General features: G+C 41.6%; 1 protein-coding gene across 2 annotated transcripts; it reads right to left on the reverse strand.

The window, feature by feature from the left end:
- Nucleotides 1–146: 146 nt before the first annotated feature.
- Nucleotides 147–14,512, reverse strand: PLIN2 (perilipin 2). 2 transcript variants are annotated; one of them, XM_064641467.1, is made up of 9 exons: nt 14,400–14,512; nt 12,331–12,387; nt 12,055–12,250; nt 11,319–11,401; nt 10,513–10,798; nt 10,014–10,198; nt 9,129–9,263; nt 8,154–8,444; nt 147–1,401 (listed from the first exon to the last, which is right to left on the reverse strand). In XM_064641467.1, the coding sequence occupies exons 2-9, from the start codon at nt 12,358–12,360 to the stop codon at nt 1,267–1,269; spliced, it is 1,341 nt and encodes a 446-aa protein (XP_064497537.1). In that variant the 5' UTR covers nt 12,361–12,387; nt 14,400–14,512; the 3' UTR covers nt 147–1,266. The 2 variants fall into 2 exon arrangements, with proteins under 2 accessions (XP_064497537.1, XP_064497538.1); XM_064641468.1 differs by lacking the exon at nt 14,400–14,512 and adding an exon at nt 14,046–14,177.
- Nucleotides 14,513–21,028: the final 6,516 nt, after the last annotated feature.

Below are 21,028 nucleotides of genomic sequence, written 5' to 3' on the forward strand. Positions count from 1 at the left end.
TCACGGGAGGTGCAGTCCGGGCGCCGAGGAAACCGCCAGCGGGCCCTTCCCGTTGAAATGGGTTTGTGATCGGACGGCGAAATTTAACACGGAACAAACAAACAAACTGAAAAAAAAAAAAAAAACAACCACACCGGCAAGCGAGCTGAGCGGTTCAAACTTTTATTTCAAGGCATTTCAGTGACCAGACTTGCAAGTGCTCACAAGCAGAGTCTCCCAGGGTGCCGCGCAGTAGGGCGACGCGGTGCGGGCGGCGCTGGACGGATCAGCGCCGTGACACGGCTCCCGACGGGCTGCATCGCAGCCGGAGCAGCTCGGTCTGGTCCTTAAAAACAAATGTTAACAAGCCCGCCTCCAGCCCCGTTCTCACTCTCCCCTACTCCTACAGAACTTACTGTGTGCGAGCAAACGCGGCCTCATCATTCCTCAAAAAATAACCGACATTTTATTTAAACAGAAAAAGTCCCCACACTGTTACCAGAAGTATCCTCACGTTCAATTCCCTCTTTTTTTCTTTTCAATTTTCTTTTGTCCAACATCTGTATCTCTTCGTCCTCCATTTTCCCTCACTTCTTACAGTCTCTTACCTTTTCTAACTGCTACCCTTATTCCTGGAAAACTTTAATTTTTAAGCATTTACCCTCTTCTAGTCTTAGGCGCCACAACTGATAGCATCACAATGGCCAAAATATTTGCACACAGAAGGTATGTGGAAAGAAAGGGAGTCCTTCTGTGCATAAAGCACTCTTGCCAAAGGAAAGCTCTAAGCTTCTAAGCTCTGTAGGTGCAGAGCCTAACAAAAAGAACTTGAGAAAATTTGAGATAGACAAAGTCTCTTACCCCTTCCAGCAGCAAAGAGGTAGATACAGAACTGCTTTTCACGTAGACTGAAAGGGGAAATTTTGTGGGCAAATCCTCATCAACTCCTTTTGTTGGCAGCCCTTTATGCAAAGCACTGGGGTGTTCTCATGGCCGCTATCAGCAGGAGAACAAATCATTAACAAAGATCAGATCAGTTGGGTACACTGGTTAGGCTATACCTGGCTTATAGAATGGGAGCTTGACACCTATGCTAATGAATTAATGTAGTGTGCATTCCTTATGTAGAAAAAACCCCAGATTTTTGATGCAGCTAAATGAAACGGCAGTGATTTTTAAAAAAATATCCCCATAATCCCTAAACTAGGCAGGTTCACCTTCAAAAAGGAGAAATCTAAATTAAACATGGCAAAGGTACATTGTATCAAAATAGATTTTTATCCTTCTCTATTCAGCTCTTTGCCCTGTAGTGTAAGGGCCATTTGTGCGTGAAAAGTCTTGTTGATCCTCTTCATCCAAATCCAAAATGTCTGGGATATCATCTGACTCTGAAGACAGGTCTGTAATAGTGAAATCTGGAACCTGTGTCAGAATGAAATTTCAATCAATTTAACTAAACAAATTTGTGCAGTACTCCTCTCTGAAGTCATGACACAAAGATACATAGCATCTCTAGAAATCAGACGCAACATACTGAATACAGAGTGAAATATGCTCAGTCACATATGAAACACATAGCATTAAGACAGACCAAATACTATGCAAGATACAGATCAGTTGCTTAGAAGACAGGATTTTATAGTAGATATAAGTGTAGAAGGCCCTTCCGGAAGATTTTACTGTGAGGAGATTAGGGATTTTCACTTAAGAAAGCTTTCCTCTTTGGCCAGAGACAGTTTTAGATATTTTCTCTTCCTGCATGCCAGAGAAGCTCTCCCTAGCATGAGAAAAGATAAGTTCTTACGGACATGTTTGAAGGTCGGGAGGGCCTGGGACGATAAAAGCCCCGAGAACAGCAGGCATATCTTCTTTTCCTAGGCCTGGTGCAGTTTTGTGCTGATATGTTAAGTGTTCTTGATTCTGAAAATAAATTCTCCTAAATCCTTCCACTGCCTGGTATTTTGGGGGTACCTGTGTGGTTTTGACCCTCACATTAGAGATGTAACAGAAATGAACTCAGTGGACTGAATTTGGTGAAACTGGTAAAAGTGGTGACTGGAAAATTAAGAAAGGAGGTTTTTAAAATTACTTTGCCTTTCTTCTTTCCATAAAGGCAATGGACTATATTAAGTAATCTGCCCTGAGGAGATTGATACGGATTGCTCTGTACTGCCCTGCCTGCCTACTGAATTAAACCTTTCCTGAGGAAACAAATACCTGGAACTGCAATCTCACTTTTGTCTCTGTTTTAACTACATGTGTAGTATTCTGTACTGTTAAGCAGCGCCAGGTTTCAGGAATTGCTAGAGACGTTAGTGGATACATGGATGTTACAGACTTCTAAAAATGTTGGCTAAGACACTTAGGAGCTTAAGTCCCAACCCTTAAGTCCCTTTAGTAGGACTTAGATTACTTAGGCACTTCTGAAAAATGGGATATAATTAAGCAATTTACTCATAACTGTAAATTTTTTACACCAAGTGAAAAATGCTTACATCTGTAGTTTGATTAGTAGTTAGTTTTAATGTTGGTGATGAGACATACTTGGAGCCAGATACAGTATCAGCAAATAACAACTGTTGCATGCTGAAAGGACTTCGGTTCTGCATGTTCAAAGCAGCAACAATTTGCAGAGGTTTCTATGCATTTCTGTAACTTAATCTCAGTGCTGACTGGAGAAACAGTTTTAATCCATTCCCTAACTGCAAAACACCTTATGACTTACTTTTATGAAAGACAGTAGGCAAGAAAAAAGCTATGCTGTGCCTGCTTTGAAGACATGTCAGAAGGGCAGAGAATATATCAAATTATAAGGGGATTACTGTTTCAGCTACCAGGCTGTACACAGCACAGGATTGCTGCATGTGAATCACTCAGTTTCTTACAGAGTTGGTAGTCATAGGGCACCAGGGACTTAGAAATATTAATTATTAATTAAAACTGAGTTTTAGAAGAACTTAAGCAGTGTGTGACTTTTCAGGCACTACTGTTGACAACCTAAGCTTGATCAAAATGAGATCTGTAATTTTTGTCTCAAAAAAATCAAAATCAAAAGGCACTAAGAATGAGGGAAACACATCTTTCTACCAGAAACAATTATCTTGCATCTTTCTGCTTACGGCAATTTGCCTAAAACTCTAATTACTGAACTTAGAGAAATCAACAAGTTTTCTCACTATCAGTACATGACCCTATATTCCATACTGTAGTATAAATCAGGGTATCTTAACAAGACTAAGGCTAAGTAGTCCATACACAAAACCATTTAAAAATGTGCCCAAAGGAATTGTTTAAATGAGTTGGTTTATTCTTTATTTACACTGAGCAGGACACATAACCATGTTCAGTAACTGTGTCTGACCAGTGAAAATTTTTACTATATCCTACATTTAAGAGGCTTTTACTCATATCCACGTTGTTCTCACTGATAACAGAACAATCACTGAAATTTAAGTTTGTGCTTTCCTCATCTTCTTAATGCAAGCAGTAAAAGCACCTGACTCCTTTAATGTAAGAGTAAGATTTTCATAGCTATGAAAGAATTTCATATTGAAGTGTATGTCAGCATCAGAGTAAAACAGAGTGGATGTCTCAGTTTTGAACATGCTAAATTGTATTAGAATTGCACATTCTAACATCTGCACCAGTCTAACTAAATCAATGCAAAGCTCTTGGCATTACGGGATTACTTAGGTAAAGGACCTTCACTTCCATACCACTTTTCACAGTTGACTTACTGCTTTGTTTCAACTTCCTATCAATTCTTGCAAGAAGCATAAGACACAACCCTTCTTCATGCTATTTCTCCATAAGATGCAGTTAAATCATTTACACAGAAAAGTGAACAACTTGCAAAAACCTTACATGGAATAGTACAGAACATACTTCAGTGTTTTGCTGTCTTCATATACAAACAGTAACATCAATACTAACAACTTTGATCAATTTTTTCTTGCTAAATATGTTTTCAGAACTGAGCCACAGATCGCTCTCATTTTGTGCATTTTCAAAACAAAGCGCCTATTTTTAGTCATCAGAGACTGTATTATCCAAAAGAAGTGAAATTGCCACCTTAATATGAACACAAATAAATTTAACAAAACACTGTGCAATACCTCCAGCAAGCTGTGGCATGTAAAACTTTCTGATCATGCAAATTACTAACAGATCATGCTTAAAAATGTTTAGTTCTGTTTCCTCTTTTTAATTAGATGGTTTAAATAAGTTTTTCCTTGGTAGTTATGCTTTTTTTTAAATAACAAAAAATAATTCACCAGTTGTTCCCAAACCCTTTCACCTATCTTACTAGCTATAAAATATTATTCTAACTTGAATTCTGGAAAATACTAATGCAAAAAAATTAATCTTGAAAAATAGATGACATTTCAAAAGTTTTCCACCTTTCTTTAGTTTGAGGCAAACCAGCTTCAACTCCAGTTCTTATACAAATCTTGTAATTTGGCTTTGGCCAATGCTATAAATATGACGTTTGCCAAACCTGCGTACCATATGGTGCTATTTACAAATGCTTACATTTAGAGCTTTTGTAGAAAAGGACTATTTGCAACGATAGAATAATAGTTCTCTGTCGACTGCACCTGAAAGGAGGAAGTGTCAACTAGCAGGAACAATTTGTGACTGATCTCTTAAAGAGAAACAGTATCCGAATTCTAAATAAACACTAAATAGCCTAGGTAATTATGTTACTATTTTAACCTTTATCTTCCCAGGCTCTGTATGGCTATCAGCCTTTGACATGGTTCCATTTCATCTAGTTTATCTGCCTTGCTGCAAAGAGTTGAACTTATTTCCTATCATTTTCAACGCATATGGTCTTACCTTTTTTAGAAGGTAAATTCACAACTTAGAGAAACTTCACAGCTTTCTAGCCCAAGCTATATCCTCAAAAGTGATTTTGGACTAAGAGCAAGCAAGTTTCTGTGCAGTGGACCTGAATTGTTTGATACATGCAATTAGAGAGAAACAGGTAGGATGGCAGGAAAATTCATGAGCAAACTCTGCTCTGGTTTCCCTCCTTTATTTGAAAGGAAGCACCTCAGCTTCAGTCAAAAACAACAGTGGCAAAAAGAGAAAGATGACTTTGGAAGGTGTCTGCATCATTTTTGCCTCCAGTGGGCATTTTAATAGTTGCTCTCTCTTGCTGCACTAGAGAAAAATAAGTTCTGTCTGTACAGCTGCAGTAAGACTAGAGCGTGGGGATATGCTGTGCTAAATTATCTACAAGAAGATACCCATGCAAGCTCCAGCTGCAATTCAGTTTAAACATTCAGTGCTGTCTGTATTAGCAGAGTATAATAATCTCAATCCAGAGAACTTTATTCTATATAATGAATCAGGAATATACTTATTTGCTGTTAGTCAGTCCTTTCTTCCACTAGGAAAGGGTTCCTAATTCTATTTGGGGGATGGGGGGCGGATAAAGCACTCAGTGGCTGGGCAGCATCCAACAAAACTACCACTTATCACAATAGCATAGCACAGGAACCTACATATAGCATTTTAGACTAACAGGCTATAAGCCCAGCATTTAACCAGGCACTGCTGTTTGCAGCCACCAGTTGTAGGTCAGCTGTCAGAAGTCAATGAACTTTACACAGAAGCAACCCAATAGCACACGGTGAGGGAGAAGTGCTTTGAAGGTCTACGCTGGTATCAGTTTCCCTTGCTTTCTATTTCATCTGCTTGCTGAGGCTTAGTAAAGCTGGACAGCCATGTAAGGGTACGAACCAGTAGCACAACTTAAGGCAGAACAGAGATGTAGTGCTTATTCACTAATAGCAGATGATGCTGTTTATTTCTCAATCCTTAAAAAAAAACAGTGAAAAGTTTTGGTATTTTATTTGATTGATCAGCTCAAGATGAAGTCCCAGAGCAATTAGATTTTAAAATGTATAGAAGAATGGGAATTCCCTTCTTTAAACAGCCAGCTGCTCCCAGACCAAATTAGTTCCATTCTGTTTCTGAACACATCTACATCAGTGGATGCACTCTAAAATTTTATTATAAATGGAGATAAAGAAGGATAGTCTCTGGCTGGTTCATGCAATAGTTAAAGTAAACTTTAAAAGAAGTTAATTGGTGAAAGCACTCCAGAAGTCTTAACTCAGGCACTAATTGGAAAAGAGTATCTTTATCTCATCCTCTCATGTTAATTTTATGCTAAACAACTCCCCTACATAAAGTAAATATTTAAAGCAGGGAGGATTATAGATAACACTTCTTTAATTATGTTGTTACAATTTGTTTAATATTGTGCTTAAAAAGTCTTCCTCACACTTCTAGGCCAAACCAGACTTAACAGCTAAGCAATCCCTCTCACAGTAGATGGCTAGATAACAGGTAATTTGCTTTAGTGCCCACATTGTGCCAGACAGAGGTATTGTTCCATGAAGCAATGTGCCACTATGTGATAAGCTTCCTTTGAACTCCATTTGCTTCACACTATTTGGTGACCTCTTTGAAAATGGTGGCCAGTATTGCTACTCTAAATGATTGCAACTCAAAAGTTGTACAAGGTATGCACTAGGAACACAGATACAACTTACCTGGACAGCCCCAAACCAAGAAAGCTTATTTCCTAGTGACAGTAATTCTTTTCCAGTGGAGGGATTCACAGTATTTACTGAGGAAAAACTGTACCCAAGTAGCTGAGTGTACATTTGTCACTCAAGTTCAAAGGAGGTTAGATAAAGTTAAACAAGTTGAAACTGGTGTTGCAGCTGAGAAGTATACACTGTTTATAGGGAGCCAACAGACAGCCAGCAGTTTCATGCACACCAAACACCTACTGTGAAGGGAGGAGAGGGTTCTTTTGTGCATATCCTTCTTTTTTCCATATTAAAACATCCAGTAGCTCACAGCTTAGGTCATCATTAAAGGTGGACAACAGCAAGGACCAAAAAAAGCAGCAGTAAAGCTAAGATTCAGTGGAGGGATGCACACAGACTCTAAAGAAGGAAGGAAATGCTGCAGCAATATCTTATCTATCTATAGATACACAAACACATTTTCAATGCACATCTATCTCATTTGCATATCAAGCTTGCTTTCTGCTAGACCTGGTTTGAAGGAGTCACAGAAGAGCAAGTTACTCTGTTTTAAAACACCACTGAAATGGAGACAGACATTGGCTACTAAAGCATTTATTACTAACATACAACATGAATTACAAAAGGATGCCTATAAAAAACACACACAGACAACAGCAGGCATCTGGTTACAAACAGCATGAATGAATACCTTTATACTGCATATGAAAAAAAATGTATTGATAATTATTTGGTCCATCACTGGAGCAGGGTCCCCAAGGAAACATTCAAGGAGCATCTGGACGACACTCTTAATCATATGGTTTAGTTTTAGGTAATCCTACGAGAAGCAGGAAGTTGGACTTGATGATGCTTATGGGTCCCTTCCAGGTTGACATATTCTATGATTCTGTGATCAAGTTACTGTGTTAAACAATAGTAAGTTTATATTAATGTTAACACTGTCACAGCATTTAACTCCAGCTGACCCGTTCAGAAACCCCACTTTCAGCTTTGGCATCCTGCGCTCACAGAACTTTTGTCATGAATTGTGTAGGAATATAGAGTCTGAGACAGATCCATAATTATCAAAAGTGTGATTTGCAGCAAACATAGACTGAAAGCGTACCTAGACTGCAGGGCTTTTAAATGCATTTCATAGTATTAAGGCTTTTATAGCCTTCTGGTAGAGATCAAGAAACAAAACAAAAGCTTTTAGCTAGGGTAGGTTTCATTGGTATTAATACCACAGATAAGCATAGTGAGGTTTCTCAACAGACAAACAAGGCATCTTGACAACTGTAAGCTGACAATACTTAGGCACTTGAGATAGTTCGAGTTTTTAGAGTGGCTTAACTACACAGGACAACACACAGCTTATATGTAAGTGTGTCCTGTCTCTGTAGATTCCCCTCCTCCTATATTTATGGATTTTTCACCAAGGCTTTTTTGACAGCTACACTTGGTAAGGCCACTCGTTTTGTCAGTCAGCAGAGTACATGCATGCTATGCAGTTTATTCAGTAGTGTGTTCAGGCTGTTTGTCTTTCTGGCTGGAATTTTTCTCCCCTTCACCTTTGCTCTCAGCATGCTGAATGCCAGGCAATTGTGGGTAAAAGGGACCTACCAGCAAGTTGAGAGGCGTGTTGTTAACAAGATAATCCATCACATCATCCAGAGACTCCTTCATTTTCTTCAGCTGTCCTTTACTAGCTGTAAGAAAGCTGTCTGATAATTCTTGGAAGGAGGATGCAGACCGAAAGCTCTGGTAGACATCACCTGCCATTGACCCAACACTGTAAACCTGATCCTGCACATTCTGCGGCAGCCCCTGTAGGCTTGAGACCAGTGTGAGGCAAGTGGTCTGAAGTTGCTGAGTGAGGCTCTGTGCAATAGCTAGAGTTCTTGACTCAATGTACTAGAAAGAAAAAGTATAACAGCATATTTAGTGTCGTTTTATGACTGTAGCAACTTTATGTTGCTCAAGATACATGAAGAAGCAAAGTAAAGGGGATATAAGTGAAATAAAGCTATAGCAGATAATAAAATGGGCCTTAAGTCTGAAGAGTCAGAGACTTAAAAGTACTTGATATCTCTTCAGCACTCAAGTACTTTGTGAACAGAAACACTGATGGCTTCTGCCTAGTGACAGACAAGCAAACTCTTGTTTCAGCTCCGGATAACAAGTCACAGCAGGTAAGTATATTCTAATCAATGAACCACTGTTTAAAGCTACATGTAGGACTACCCGAGCCTGTGCCTAAGACTGCTTTATGCTGACAAATTGTTATTTCTGGTCTGGACACATCAGATAAGTGAGTTCTAGCTAATTTACATATGGACATCCCAACACAGGTTCACATACCAAACAGGATGAGCATTCTCATGAGAGGAGAATGAGCCCTCGAAGGTTTGCAGGAAGTAGGCTCATTTAAGAACTTGGGTCCCCTACTTTTCACTAGTCAACTGCCCTGAGCTTCAGCATCCCGATTTCATGTTTGCACATAAGCTTCTCTGATGCACACTTCAGGGACTGTTAGTTTTCCATTACCTTCACAGTATACAATCCATTTATCTCTAGTGTACATTTACATCTCTTTACCTCAGCACTACGCAGTTCACCACCGTCATTTTGGCCTGTATTTTTCTTCCATTCTACCCAGGATTGATAAAGCTTTTCCTGAGCACCAAGAAGTTTCTTATTGGCACTATTCACGTTCTTTCTGGCATACTCGATCTGAAAGACAGCCAAATAAGGAGGTAGAGCAAAGAGTCCAAGCAGTTCCTTTAAGGCTACCCTACCTTGACTGTTTTGTAATCTTCTTTTTAAATATGTCAGAAGTTCAGTATAAAGGACTTTCGGAGTATAAGAATGTGTTTCTTGTCTTCAAAGAATTGAACACTGGGAGCAGTTTTGAGACGTTATGTAGTGTTCCCCTCTGCCTCAACCATTTCTGCGTCCCCCACTGGCATCCTACAGAAGGAACTGAAAGTGTGCAGGTGGCCATGACTCTTTATGCGCAGTCTGTGCTGTACATAAAGGTACATTGTTAGGATAAGACTACTGAAGTACCCAGAAATACCCAGAGACAGAACCAGCAAGAGCAGCAAGCCCCAAAGGAATCTGACATTTTGTTAACATAAAGGACCTAAAGAACTGAAGTGTGTCTAAATTGCGAAACACTTTTGTCACTGAATCAAGTGTCAAACCCAGAACTACAAAACATGAATACAATTTTAAATATGTCACTTTTATTTCTGCAGAGCTTACAGTTACAAGCAGCTGCACAATCGCAGCTCAGCCTGATTTAGGACATCTCCTGAATGGTGATGAAAATCTCTTAATGGCAAATGCTTTGTATTTAGAAAATGCATTTAGTGTGAGGCAGTGATTCCAGTCTTCCTATTGGTCTTTTGGCTGTTTTCTTCACTCTAAAGCTATCCCAAAATTTGCTTTTCATACCTCAAGTGAAAGCTCAAAACTTACCAGACTAACAGTGTGGTGGAGCTGAGAGATTGTCTCCTGGCTTTTCTGTTTAGCATCTTTAACTTTGTTTAAGGCTTGTTGGTAGGCACGTGTGCGGAGTTTTGAAGACAGGGATCCTAATCTAACATAGTAGCTTGGCTTTTGAACTCCAACTTCAAAACCTTCAACGTTTGCAGCTTCTTTCTCTACGTATGTTGAAAGGAAGCAAACTGATCACTGGAGGAAAACTTAAAGAGGTCTGAGACAATTTTATCTGCCTAGTAACAGCTGAATACTGAAGTTGCTGAGTAGTCCCTTAGCAACAAGGTAGATCATCTTACATGGAAATCCTTACTTTCATTATGTTTCCCCTGTGAAGATGTCATTACACCCAGCAAGGCAAAAGGCAGCTTAGGAAGCACATGCTCCCTCCCCACTATAAATAAGCAATAAATGGATGATTGCTTCCTTCTCGCTAATACAAGCATTCCAACAAAATCAAAGCTTCAATTGGTCTTACCTAGTTCTGCTTCTGTAAGTGGGAAATACTGGTCTACAAGGGTCTCTGATTTAGTGAGAGCACTGTCCACTCCACTGCTCACCATTTGCACCACACGACTTCTCAGGACAGCGTTAATGCTCCCATTGACAACTGACTTAGTCATTTCTAAGCTGTCTTGCATTGCTTCTTTAGTCTTGCCCACAACTCCAGTGATTGTGTGAGCAACAGTTTCCTTGGCACCAGTCACAGTGGTTGTTACAGCTTCTCTGGCTCCAACAACTACATCCTTGGCATTGGCAACAACCTGCCGTAGGAAATACATTGATTCACTAAAAATATTTATTGGTGAGAGCTACATAATCCAGGAAATAATAAATTTATGTTAAAGTTTGTAAAAGTATAGGTTATCTAGGAAAAATTCTGCCCTGAAAACATATGTCCTGAAAACATATGTACAAGACACAACAAGATATGATTGTCATGCAGCCTTCAGCTCAAAACACTTCAGGGATTGTAATCCAATCACTATTTTATTCACACTGAGCAGGAAAGAGACAAAGACTTGAGTGTAAAAAAATTACACCCGCCAGTGAACTGCATCTATAGACAGAGGTGTCAAACGATGGAAAAATTTAAAGTAAAAAATGCTTAATGGCCTCACAAAGGCATCAAACAGTTCGACAGCTACACCTGGGACTTCTTCATTGCTTTAAAGCTGTGGTTCAGGCATGGCTTTTTGAAATCTGTCTCCCTGGTTTTCAGCGATAAAAAAAAGAAGGGTGTATGGTTCTTCACCTTAGCATATTTACATGGAAAGAACTTACCTTATCAGTGGGTTGATTCAGTATAGGCAGCCTCTCTTCAATTTTGTCTAGACCTATACATGCATAGTTGTTGGCAACTACAACTATAAAAGAAATTACAAGAGTTGGCTTTAATAGTTTTTCCCCCCGGTATAAATAATTCAAATTGAAAATTCCTCTTGAAACAGAACTCATGCAACACTCTTAAAAGTAGTTTCCTTCCCCCTTCAGTGAGATTTGAGGCAACGAAGCCCAAGAACAAGGCAGATTTACAGTGCCAGGAAAAAAAAAAATCACTTGTAGGCAGAGAAAATCCATTCGATAATTTACAAGCAACTATAGAAAAAGCTGAAACACCTTGCCCATTGCCATATCATGAAACCAGGCTCCGGGTTAGGACAGCCTTGTGACACAGTTTCCAAAGTAACCAGTCCTCAGTGTGAGGAAGTGAAACAGCAGCATTTGAAACCAGGTGAAAGGCAAGAAAGGTGTTGAGCAAGAGATTACTTAATCATCCTGCATATCAAAAGGAGTCAATCAGTTCAGTACTATAAAAGATGGAATCTGCTTTCACTCTGCACTATTTTTTTTTAAGTCATACCCATCTATAATCAGTTACTTAGGCCAGGCAACAGGTTTAGTCAGCTACCCGAGACAGCACTCCAGACCTGCATGACCATGTTAAACTATAAGTGCATCTGGATATATAAAACAATCAGCTGAACTGAAGTTATCAACAGCTTCATCTTTGCCTTACTTTGCGGTTCCAGCTTCTGGATGATAGGCATAGCACTTGTCACAGCTACCGATGTAATTGTCTTCACTCCTTTCTCTGCTACCTCACATACTGACTTCAAATAAGGATGGTTATCCTTAGTGGTGATGTAAGCTGTAGAGACCATATCATAGGTGGAGCTCACCAAAGGAAGGTTGACAACCCTCAATACAATATTCTGTTTAAAAGAGAAAGGGGTTAGCTGACTCCTATTTTTCTGATCTAGACAAAAAAAATATGGGAATAACTCAGACATACCTGCTGTGGATCAATTGCTGCCAATGCCATTTTTTCAGGTCTTGAACCTTACACAGTCTGTGAAAGAAGCATATTCAAGACATGGTGTTCTCATATCCACTTCATCTAAGCACCAAACTTTGAAACCAACAACCTTCTTGTGATCCACTCCATTTAACAGGATCAGAATGTTCACTTCTTGCATACAGGAATTAGATTTTATTGTAACAATTTAGAAATCCAAAACTTGGTCTAGGCAACACAAGCATGGCACATACACAAGACAGGCTTTGAGATACAGCAGCTCATTGCTGAATAACCAGAGTTACGAGCTGGTGGATTCCTTTATTTTTCTAGAAGAATTAAGATACAACTGGGTTTATCTGTTGAGCCAGGACACAAGACACTAAAATCTAGTTTAGGATGTCCAAGTCAGATGAAGAATCCACCAGCAACATCTTTAATCGGATTACATCTTCTGTAGGGAGCCCACCTAGGGCTCACACTTGTTCAGCTTGCTTAAAAGTTAGCATTCCTATAACACACAGAGCATGCTAATTTAGATTAAAATATTACCCATCCCCCATTGAAATAGGCTGCAAACATTGGTTGTTCAGCAAGTCTACATTACTCAACCTGTATTCCAACAGGTATTCCCATGGAGAAAATACTAACAGCTTTCCCCACATGAACCCTATAAAAGAAGTTGTATTGCAGTACTACATAATGAGAGAACACAGAAGCACATTGTCATGTGTACATCATACACATGTAGGGTGAACTAAATGTGCAAGAAGCACTTTTTGCATTGATAATTTCACATGACATTTAGGTTCCAGAAGAACCTGTATAAATGAAGGCAACAAAAAGGCAAACTAAGAGGCCATTCTCAAAAGGACTGTGGTTTACGAGGCCTTCTGCTAGGTTTGTCAAAGAGCCAACAGCAGTTTTCTGTCTCATACATATGATAGCATCAAAAGGAGTGTGTTAATATTCCCCGAGGTAAAGTAAAACTTTTCCCCATTACATAATGGGGAACAAGGACAAAGGCATGCTGTTAATATTTTACAGACATATTTGCACATATTAACATATATGTGCCATACAGTAATGCCTGTAATGAGATTAACCACTGTACATGGAACACACAAGGAGGTAACAGACAAGGGTTACAGCAGTAACAGAGAAGTTTTCCTTCCATTTATCAAGAACTGAAATACCCCAAAAACATGTTCTATTTCTCACATAGCATTACAAGTCAGATTACCTGGAGTACAACTGAATTTCACTATGAAGTGCAAAGCATGCTGCATAACAGAAGAGGCTAGCAGCACAGAATATGGAATGGGGAATGAGGAAGGGCCCTTACTTAAAGGATTACTCAATATCTGTAATGTGTCCCACAAGATCCATCCACACACTAGTCACTAAACCATAACAGTTAGCCCCTGAAGTTATTCCTGCTCTTAAAGAAGATGAAGATAACTAGGATCTTCCCTTGAAGAGGTTTAGCCCTGGCAAAAGTCAGATCCGCTTCTATGGAGCAGGTGAGTAAGATGCCTGGAGTCGAAGTCCTAGCATATTTCAGAGACAGCAAAAGACTCTAAACAGGAAAGCACACTGAGCTACGTCACAAGTTTAATTTCTACTTTCTCCCCTCGCTATGGGAAGAAGTGAAAGACCAGCAAGCAGCACGACAGCCATGCAGAACCGCCACGGCGCCCGTCCTGGCTCACCGCTCTACCCCAGGCAGGAAGGCGCCCCAGTTTCCCAAGTGCCACCACGGGCCGCTTCCGGGACGAGGCTTTTCAACGCCACTCCCGGGGGCGTTCGAGGATCTCGAGACTTTCTGGTCCCGAAAGAACTTCTGCCAGCCTACCGAAACCCACTGGGACGCGGGGCGAGGGGCCCGCGAGGGCGGAGGCAGCAGGGGCGGCCCCATGGCGAGCGCCGCACCCGGAGCCGCAGCCCCCGCCCGCTCCGCCCGAGGCTCCACCATATTGCGGAGTGAGCGCCGCGGGGCGGGCGGGCGCCGAGGGCTCTTGGGGCCGGCGAGAGCCAGGCCGGAGCACCGGGGCTGCCGTACTCACCCGGGAGGAGGAAGCAGGAGGAGCCGCCGCCGCCTGGAGCACGGGCAGGGTCAGGGTCACGGGCGCCGCTGCCGCCGACTGGGGAACCCCGGGCTCGCCCCGCTATTTCTGGGGCGTTACCGCCGTCGCGCGTCACCGCCGTCGCGGGGCGGGGCCCGCACGTCGTGACCCCGCGGCGGTCAGCGGGAGGGCAGCGCTGCCGGGTCCGAGAGAGGAGAGTCCTGTGTGACTGGGCTTGCAGAAGGACACGTCACGGAATCACAGAATGTGCTGAGCTGGAAGGGACTCGCAAAGGTCATCCAGTCCAGCTCCTGGCCTTGCGCAAGACAGCCCCAAGAGTCACAACATGACAGCATTGTCTAAATGCATCTTGGACTCTGTCAGGCTTGGTGCTGTGACCACTTCCATGGAGAGCTTGTTCCAGTACCCAACCATTTTTCTAATATCCAGCCTAAACCCTCCCTGGCACAGCTTCTTGCAGAGCAGAATAACTGGAATAAAACAGAAATTTTCACTTCTCTGAACTGATTTATTACACTTCTGCTAGGATGCACACCAAACATTTACAGGCACCCCACTCCTTTGATTCCATTGTTGTCTTCTGAGACCTCCCTTTGTTTCTCAGTCACAGTCATGTGGCTTCTCAAGTGTAAACCACTCAGTGTACCCATGACAACCACAAAATAAATTAACCCTGTCATGGTTTGAGATTCCCAAAATCTAATTCCCTAGTCTAAGCCCCCTCCCCCATCTCAACCTAGTATAAGATGTGTGGTTTTTTCCAGACAAAACACAAGACTCAGAATGGAGGAAAGGGAATATATTACAATGACTGTACAAATAAATATTATAATACATTATACACACGATCACAACTATCTCTACCATGACGTAAGTATTTACAATGGATCAGATCTCTTCTCCCCTCCAAATAAAAGTCCAGGAGGGAAGAAGGACAGATCCCTTCTTCAGAGCAGCAAAGTCTCTAAGGCAGCAGTCATCTGTCCTCTTCACAATGCAGCAGCTGATAGCTGGATTTCTTTTCAATACACACAAGGGGATCTCCAAGCCCCTTGGCCCGTTGTCTCCAAACAAGGGTCTTTCAAGACACAAGGGGGTCTCCTTTCACTCCTCTTGGCTCTCCTTTGACTCCAAGCGAAGCATTCAGTTGCAAGCCTTTGCCTCAAGAGTTCTACCAGAGCTCCTGTGCTCTGTTTCAGGCTGCCACCTTGGCAGCAGTGGCGAGGAGGGGGGGAAAGGCCAAGCTCACCCTCCTCTGCATTCCTCTCCGTCCCAGTCCAGCTTCACGACGCTTTTGAGCTTTTCAGCTCTTCTCTCTCTCTAGTGCTGCATGTCCAACACTCCTCTCCTTAACAGGAGTCCATCTCCCTCCTTTCTCGGAGGTCTCAAAGGAGTGATAGATAGAATATGGGTCCTTCAGCTTTTCTTACAACTTTAGTACACCCAAATGGAGGAGTTGCTGGGACAACAACCCCAGGGCTCAGCAGGGCTGAGGGGAGTCAGAGCATGACTCTGCTGTGGCCTCACTGGGGCTGACAGTCCTGCAGAGCTGATGTGGCAGGATGGGGGAGGGTCTGGGGAAGGCTGGGCAGGGCCAGTAAGCTCTGTTAGTGCCATCAAGGCCTGACCAACAGTTCCAGCTGGAGACAGGTATTTTCACTTCAGCTGTGAACCTCTTGAGACCAGGTTATCAGCTGTTCCCCAACAAGTGACAGAAAGGCCAAAGGGGAATGCAGCGGTAAGTCTGTAGGGTGCTGAGTAGTCTGCTACTATTCCTTTAGGAATGGATATAGTTTAATATGCTGAGCTAGGGCTGACTGACAGAGTGCTAGTGTATTACCCAGATCTGATACAGGGATCTTCACTTGGCCTCACAGCTGGTAGATGGAGTGATACCCTGGGAACTCAAAAATGGGGCAGTGAGAGCTCTCACAACAGATTAAAGCTACTTTACTAAAAAGTAGTCATGCTTGTACATCAAGATAGCTAACCAGAGTCTTTACTCAGTCTCTAAGATGAATATTCAAAGCAGTTAAGTGGTGACATAACTCATAACTCATATGAGAAACTATCCATGCCTTTGTCCTGCAAAACAGAGAGCACAGAAGGGTGGCCACCTGGAGTTGCTAACAAAATATGTCTAGACACAGCCTTAGGAAGCTGGCAGGCTTTAAAGGACCGCCTCCAGCCACAGTTCGAGTCTGACTGTAGGGAGTAGAAGCACAGGAAAACTCTGACATGCCTTCTGTGCTTCAAGGTCTTAGCAGCAAACTACCACTGAAGTAGTTCTCAGCAATCAGGATTGCCACAGGGACACAAAGGAAAAGAATCACAGAATCACAGAATATCCTGAGTTGGAAGGGACCCACCAATAGTATCTCCAGATACTATCGAGTCCAGCTCTTGAGTGAATGGCCCATACAGGGATCGAACCCCCAACCTTAGAATGTGTTCTCACCTGTGAAGAATAGATGGTTTGGGGTTCATAACATAAATAATCAATTCAATTGGTTACACCAGTGCATCTGACCTTAAAGATACCTAATATTGAATTTACTTGTTTATAGATATTGCTTTGTCATGAGAGATCCAAGTGATTCTCTTGAACTGAGAATCAATAGACTTGTGTTGAACACCCTGACACTGTTATCTGTGAAAAAACACAATCGTCAAAGGCAGTCTTCCCTTAGCTGTCTCACTGCTCCTTTTTCTTTCCAGTCCCACAGAAATCCATTTCTTGGCTTTGTAATTCTACCTTGCACCAGTTTGTCTTTGGATTTGCAACTAACTTCTTATCCACTTAAACTGTCTATTTACCTCACTCCTTGGTTTTGGGATTAAGCCTTTTGTATGCTACTGTATTGGTCTTGGTTAGTCACGTCAATAGTGTCCCTGCTGTGACTCACTTTGTTTTCCCCTCTCCAGAAGAGGATATCAGATTTTTCAGGCCTGATCCTCCTTTTGTAAGTCCACACTAGTTGTACTTAGAAAGAATAGCATCCTTATTCTGCTCTGCCCAAAAGTAAAACACTCCCACCCTTTGTTTCTGAGCAGCAAGATCTGCAGGTTTTCTCTGTTTTCTCTGGAATGTAGTTATCTTGCAATGTGACTTATCTTTAGTTAGCTGTCCAAAGCTCTTCAACTGTAACTGAGTTAACCTGACTTTTGACTCAAAAGACTTTGACTGGGTCAAAGCTAGTTCTCCACGAAGAAAGGCAAAGGCAAGCAACAGTACCATCAGATAGAGGCAGTCAGGTACTATAGCCCAGGTCATGAATATGAACCCACCCCTACAACAGATGTGACATGTTTAATTAAGAAAGAAGAAGAGGGAACAGAATCAACTCATGCTTGATGGGGCAAAGAGTCCCTATCAAGGGGCATATATCTATGTACTGTACAGGAATTATTTTTCATTTGGCTACAGTTTGTCTATAACCCTGCCAGATGTACTCAGAAGGCTAGGCAGCAACTTGTTGTTATGGTAACATGCTGCACCTTCAGAAAGATAACAGCAGGCCTTCACGTCTCATGTGACATGTAACTTCTATCAGCCTACATATAGCTCTTTAGTTTTCACTTTTTACATAGTCAAACACACTAGATGAGGCCATGTCAGAAGTTTTCAATAAGACAGTCTATTTTAAAAGACAAATTACTTCATAATAAGATACCAGCAGAAAGAAAAATATCCTAGGTATTTGGCAATTATCTAGGTACCATCAGTTAAGCTATACAGCAAGTATTGTATTGATACTAACATGATCCTGTAATTGTTTAATTGTACTGTATTAACACCCAGGAGATGCAGCTATGGGTGAAGATTTTGTTACAGTAGATACAACACAAACACGGCACAAAAATATCTAGGCCCTGTTCTAGAAGTAGGGAGTACTTCTCGAACTATTAATATAGCTAGTAAAATATAGCTGTCATATAAGACCTTCCCACCACAAAATCTAAGACACTTCATGTAATTCTCCACCTAAACAATATTCTTTTTTATGTTTTAGCAACCAGCTACTTAATAGCAACTAACTATTCCTTTTTCATGTTAGTCTGAGAGTTTCCTTTATTAAGTTCAAAAAAGTTCCTTACCTGAGGTGTGTTTATTCTTTTATGTTACGTAGAAATCTAAGAGGTGTGCCTTACAAAACGTCCAAGCTTTCTCTACTTACATTTCCTTTTACTTGATACAAAAAGAGAGAAGAGGGCCAGACAGACAGCTACTGGAAATCATTTTCACATCACTGACTTCGTGGGTTCTATGCTGACTTAGCTGTGAAAGATCTTGCTGCAAAAGCCTTTGCAGACAGAATCAAGCCTCAAGTCTGACAGCGTGGAAGACATTCTTCTTTTGGAATGCAAAAAGGCCTCCATGGCAGCCTTGCTCTTACTCTTCCACATTTGTCCTTCCTTGATACTCTGAGTTTTCTGAAAGTTGCCCACCTTTGTGGCTTTTTTTCTTGAACAAGGCTAAATTTCTTTCCCTTAGAAGCATTTTAGAGTCCATGGATAGCACTGGAAATTGCCCTCTTGGCAAGATACTTGCTTTGAATATGTACTACTGATATGCAACTAATGCATGAAGTGTTAACGAACTCTGGTTAAACTCCACTTGGCTGCTTTCCCACAGTGTATAAAAATGACTCATCTTTTATTGCAGTGCAGAGTTCACCAACCTGCTAAATCAAACACTACTTTTAAATCAGGCTATTAGATCATTTCTTAACTGTACTGAGCAATGCAGGCATAAGATGCCAGAATTATTCCACGTGTACACAAGATTATGTATTCCGGTCAGCGATACAGGGGAATGAAAATCAGCAGATCGAGGTTCAAAATCCACTGATAAAGCAGAGGATCTGCCCTAGAATTCATACTGGCTAAGCACAAAACTGGTGATCCAGAAGCTTTTACTGCTATGTTAGCATGCCATTCCTTTCAAATTCACCAGCTACAATGAGAGGCAGAGTCTAGGCATCCCGTTCTATTGACAATGATGCACAGCTTCCAGACTGCATATATTTGTCTTCCAGTCAGACTGGAGCATAAGGCTGGGGAACTGGAGTTTATCTGTGTTGACCTACCCTAGCTTACAGAATTTGGAATTACTTATGTCATTTCTCCACAGTTTTTCTAAAAATACTTCACAGGGATGCTGTGAGGTTTAATTGCTTGTTTGCTTCTGAATGCTTTTCCCATGTTCAGAAACAGAGCCACTCACCCACAGTTCTCAGAAACAGCAGTAAATTCAACTTAATAAACCAATAATGCTAATATAACTGGTTTCAGATTAATATCTTACTGTGCTTTATAATGTAGTAGCATTTTCTTTCAAATTAGCAAGTCCAGGCAGGTAGCTAACGTGGCTTTACACAAGGGCGAAATTCTCCTCAGCTCTAACTGGAGTTTCCACATACTCAGTGCATCTGAAAGGCATATCCAAGTCAGACATTCAAATTCAAGATGAGCAGTGGTATCAAGTGCACCCTCAGCAAGTTTGCTGATGACACCAAGCTGAGTGGTGTGGTAGACACACTGAAGGGACGGTATGTCATCTTTGACAGGCTTGAAAGATGGGCCTGTGTGAACCTCATGACGTTCAACAAGGCTGAGGGCAAGGTCCTGCACCTGGATCAGGGCAATCCCAAATACAAGTACAGGCTGGTAGAAGAACGGATTGAGGGTAACCCTGCCTAGAAGGACTTGGGGGTGTTGGTGGACGAGAAGATTGACATGAACTGCCCAGAGAGCAAACAGCATCCTGGGCTGCATCAAAAGAGGCATGACTAGTGGCCCTCTACTCTGGTCTTGTGAGACTCCACCTTAAGTTCTGTGTCCAGCTCTGGGGTCCTGAACATAAAAAGAACACAGACTTATTGAAGCTAATCCAGAGGAGGGCCATGAAGATGATCAGATGGCTGGAGCACTTCTACTATGAGGAAAGGCTGAGGAGAGTTTGAGCTGTTCAGTCTGGAGAAGAGAAGGCTCTGGAGAGATGCTATAGCACCTTCCAGTACCTAAAGGGGGCTATAAGAGAGCTGGAGACTTTTTACATAGGCATGTAGTGATAGGACAAGGGGGAATGGCTTCATACTGAAACCCGGTAATTCTTCCTAAATTAGGAAGAAATTCTTTACTCTGAGGGTGGTGAGGCACCAGAACAGGTTGTCCAGAGAAGGTGGGAATGCCCAGTCCCTGGAGGTCTTCAGGGCCAGGTTGGATAGAGCTTTGAGCAACCTAGTCTAGTAAAAGATGTCTGCCCATGGTATGGAGGTTCAAACTAGGTGATCTTTAAGGCCCCTTCCAACCCAAACCATTCTCTGATTCTGTGGCTTTATGATCTGTATCTAATCTAGCACTCACAGCTTTGTCTTAATACAGGAGGGGGAAAAGTTTTCTTAATCTGAGTAAGAAAGTATTCTTCATCTGAACTAACTAAAAATCCTGATGAAGGAAAAGTGTTCGTAGGTTTTGTATCAGTGGGATAGTGTAGGAAGCCTGGTATTTATTCTGTAAGCTTGTGTGAAACCTAAACCTCCACTGATTGTACATTCAGAGGGCTAATTTAAGAATATTTTTTTTTAGGAGCAGGCTAAGAGACT

Source organism: Pseudopipra pipra, chromosome Z (assembly GCF_036250125.1).
Source record: "Pseudopipra pipra isolate bDixPip1 chromosome Z, bDixPip1.hap1, whole genome shotgun sequence".
Taxonomy (NCBI): Eukaryota; Metazoa; Chordata; class Aves; order Passeriformes; family Pipridae; genus Pseudopipra; species Pseudopipra pipra.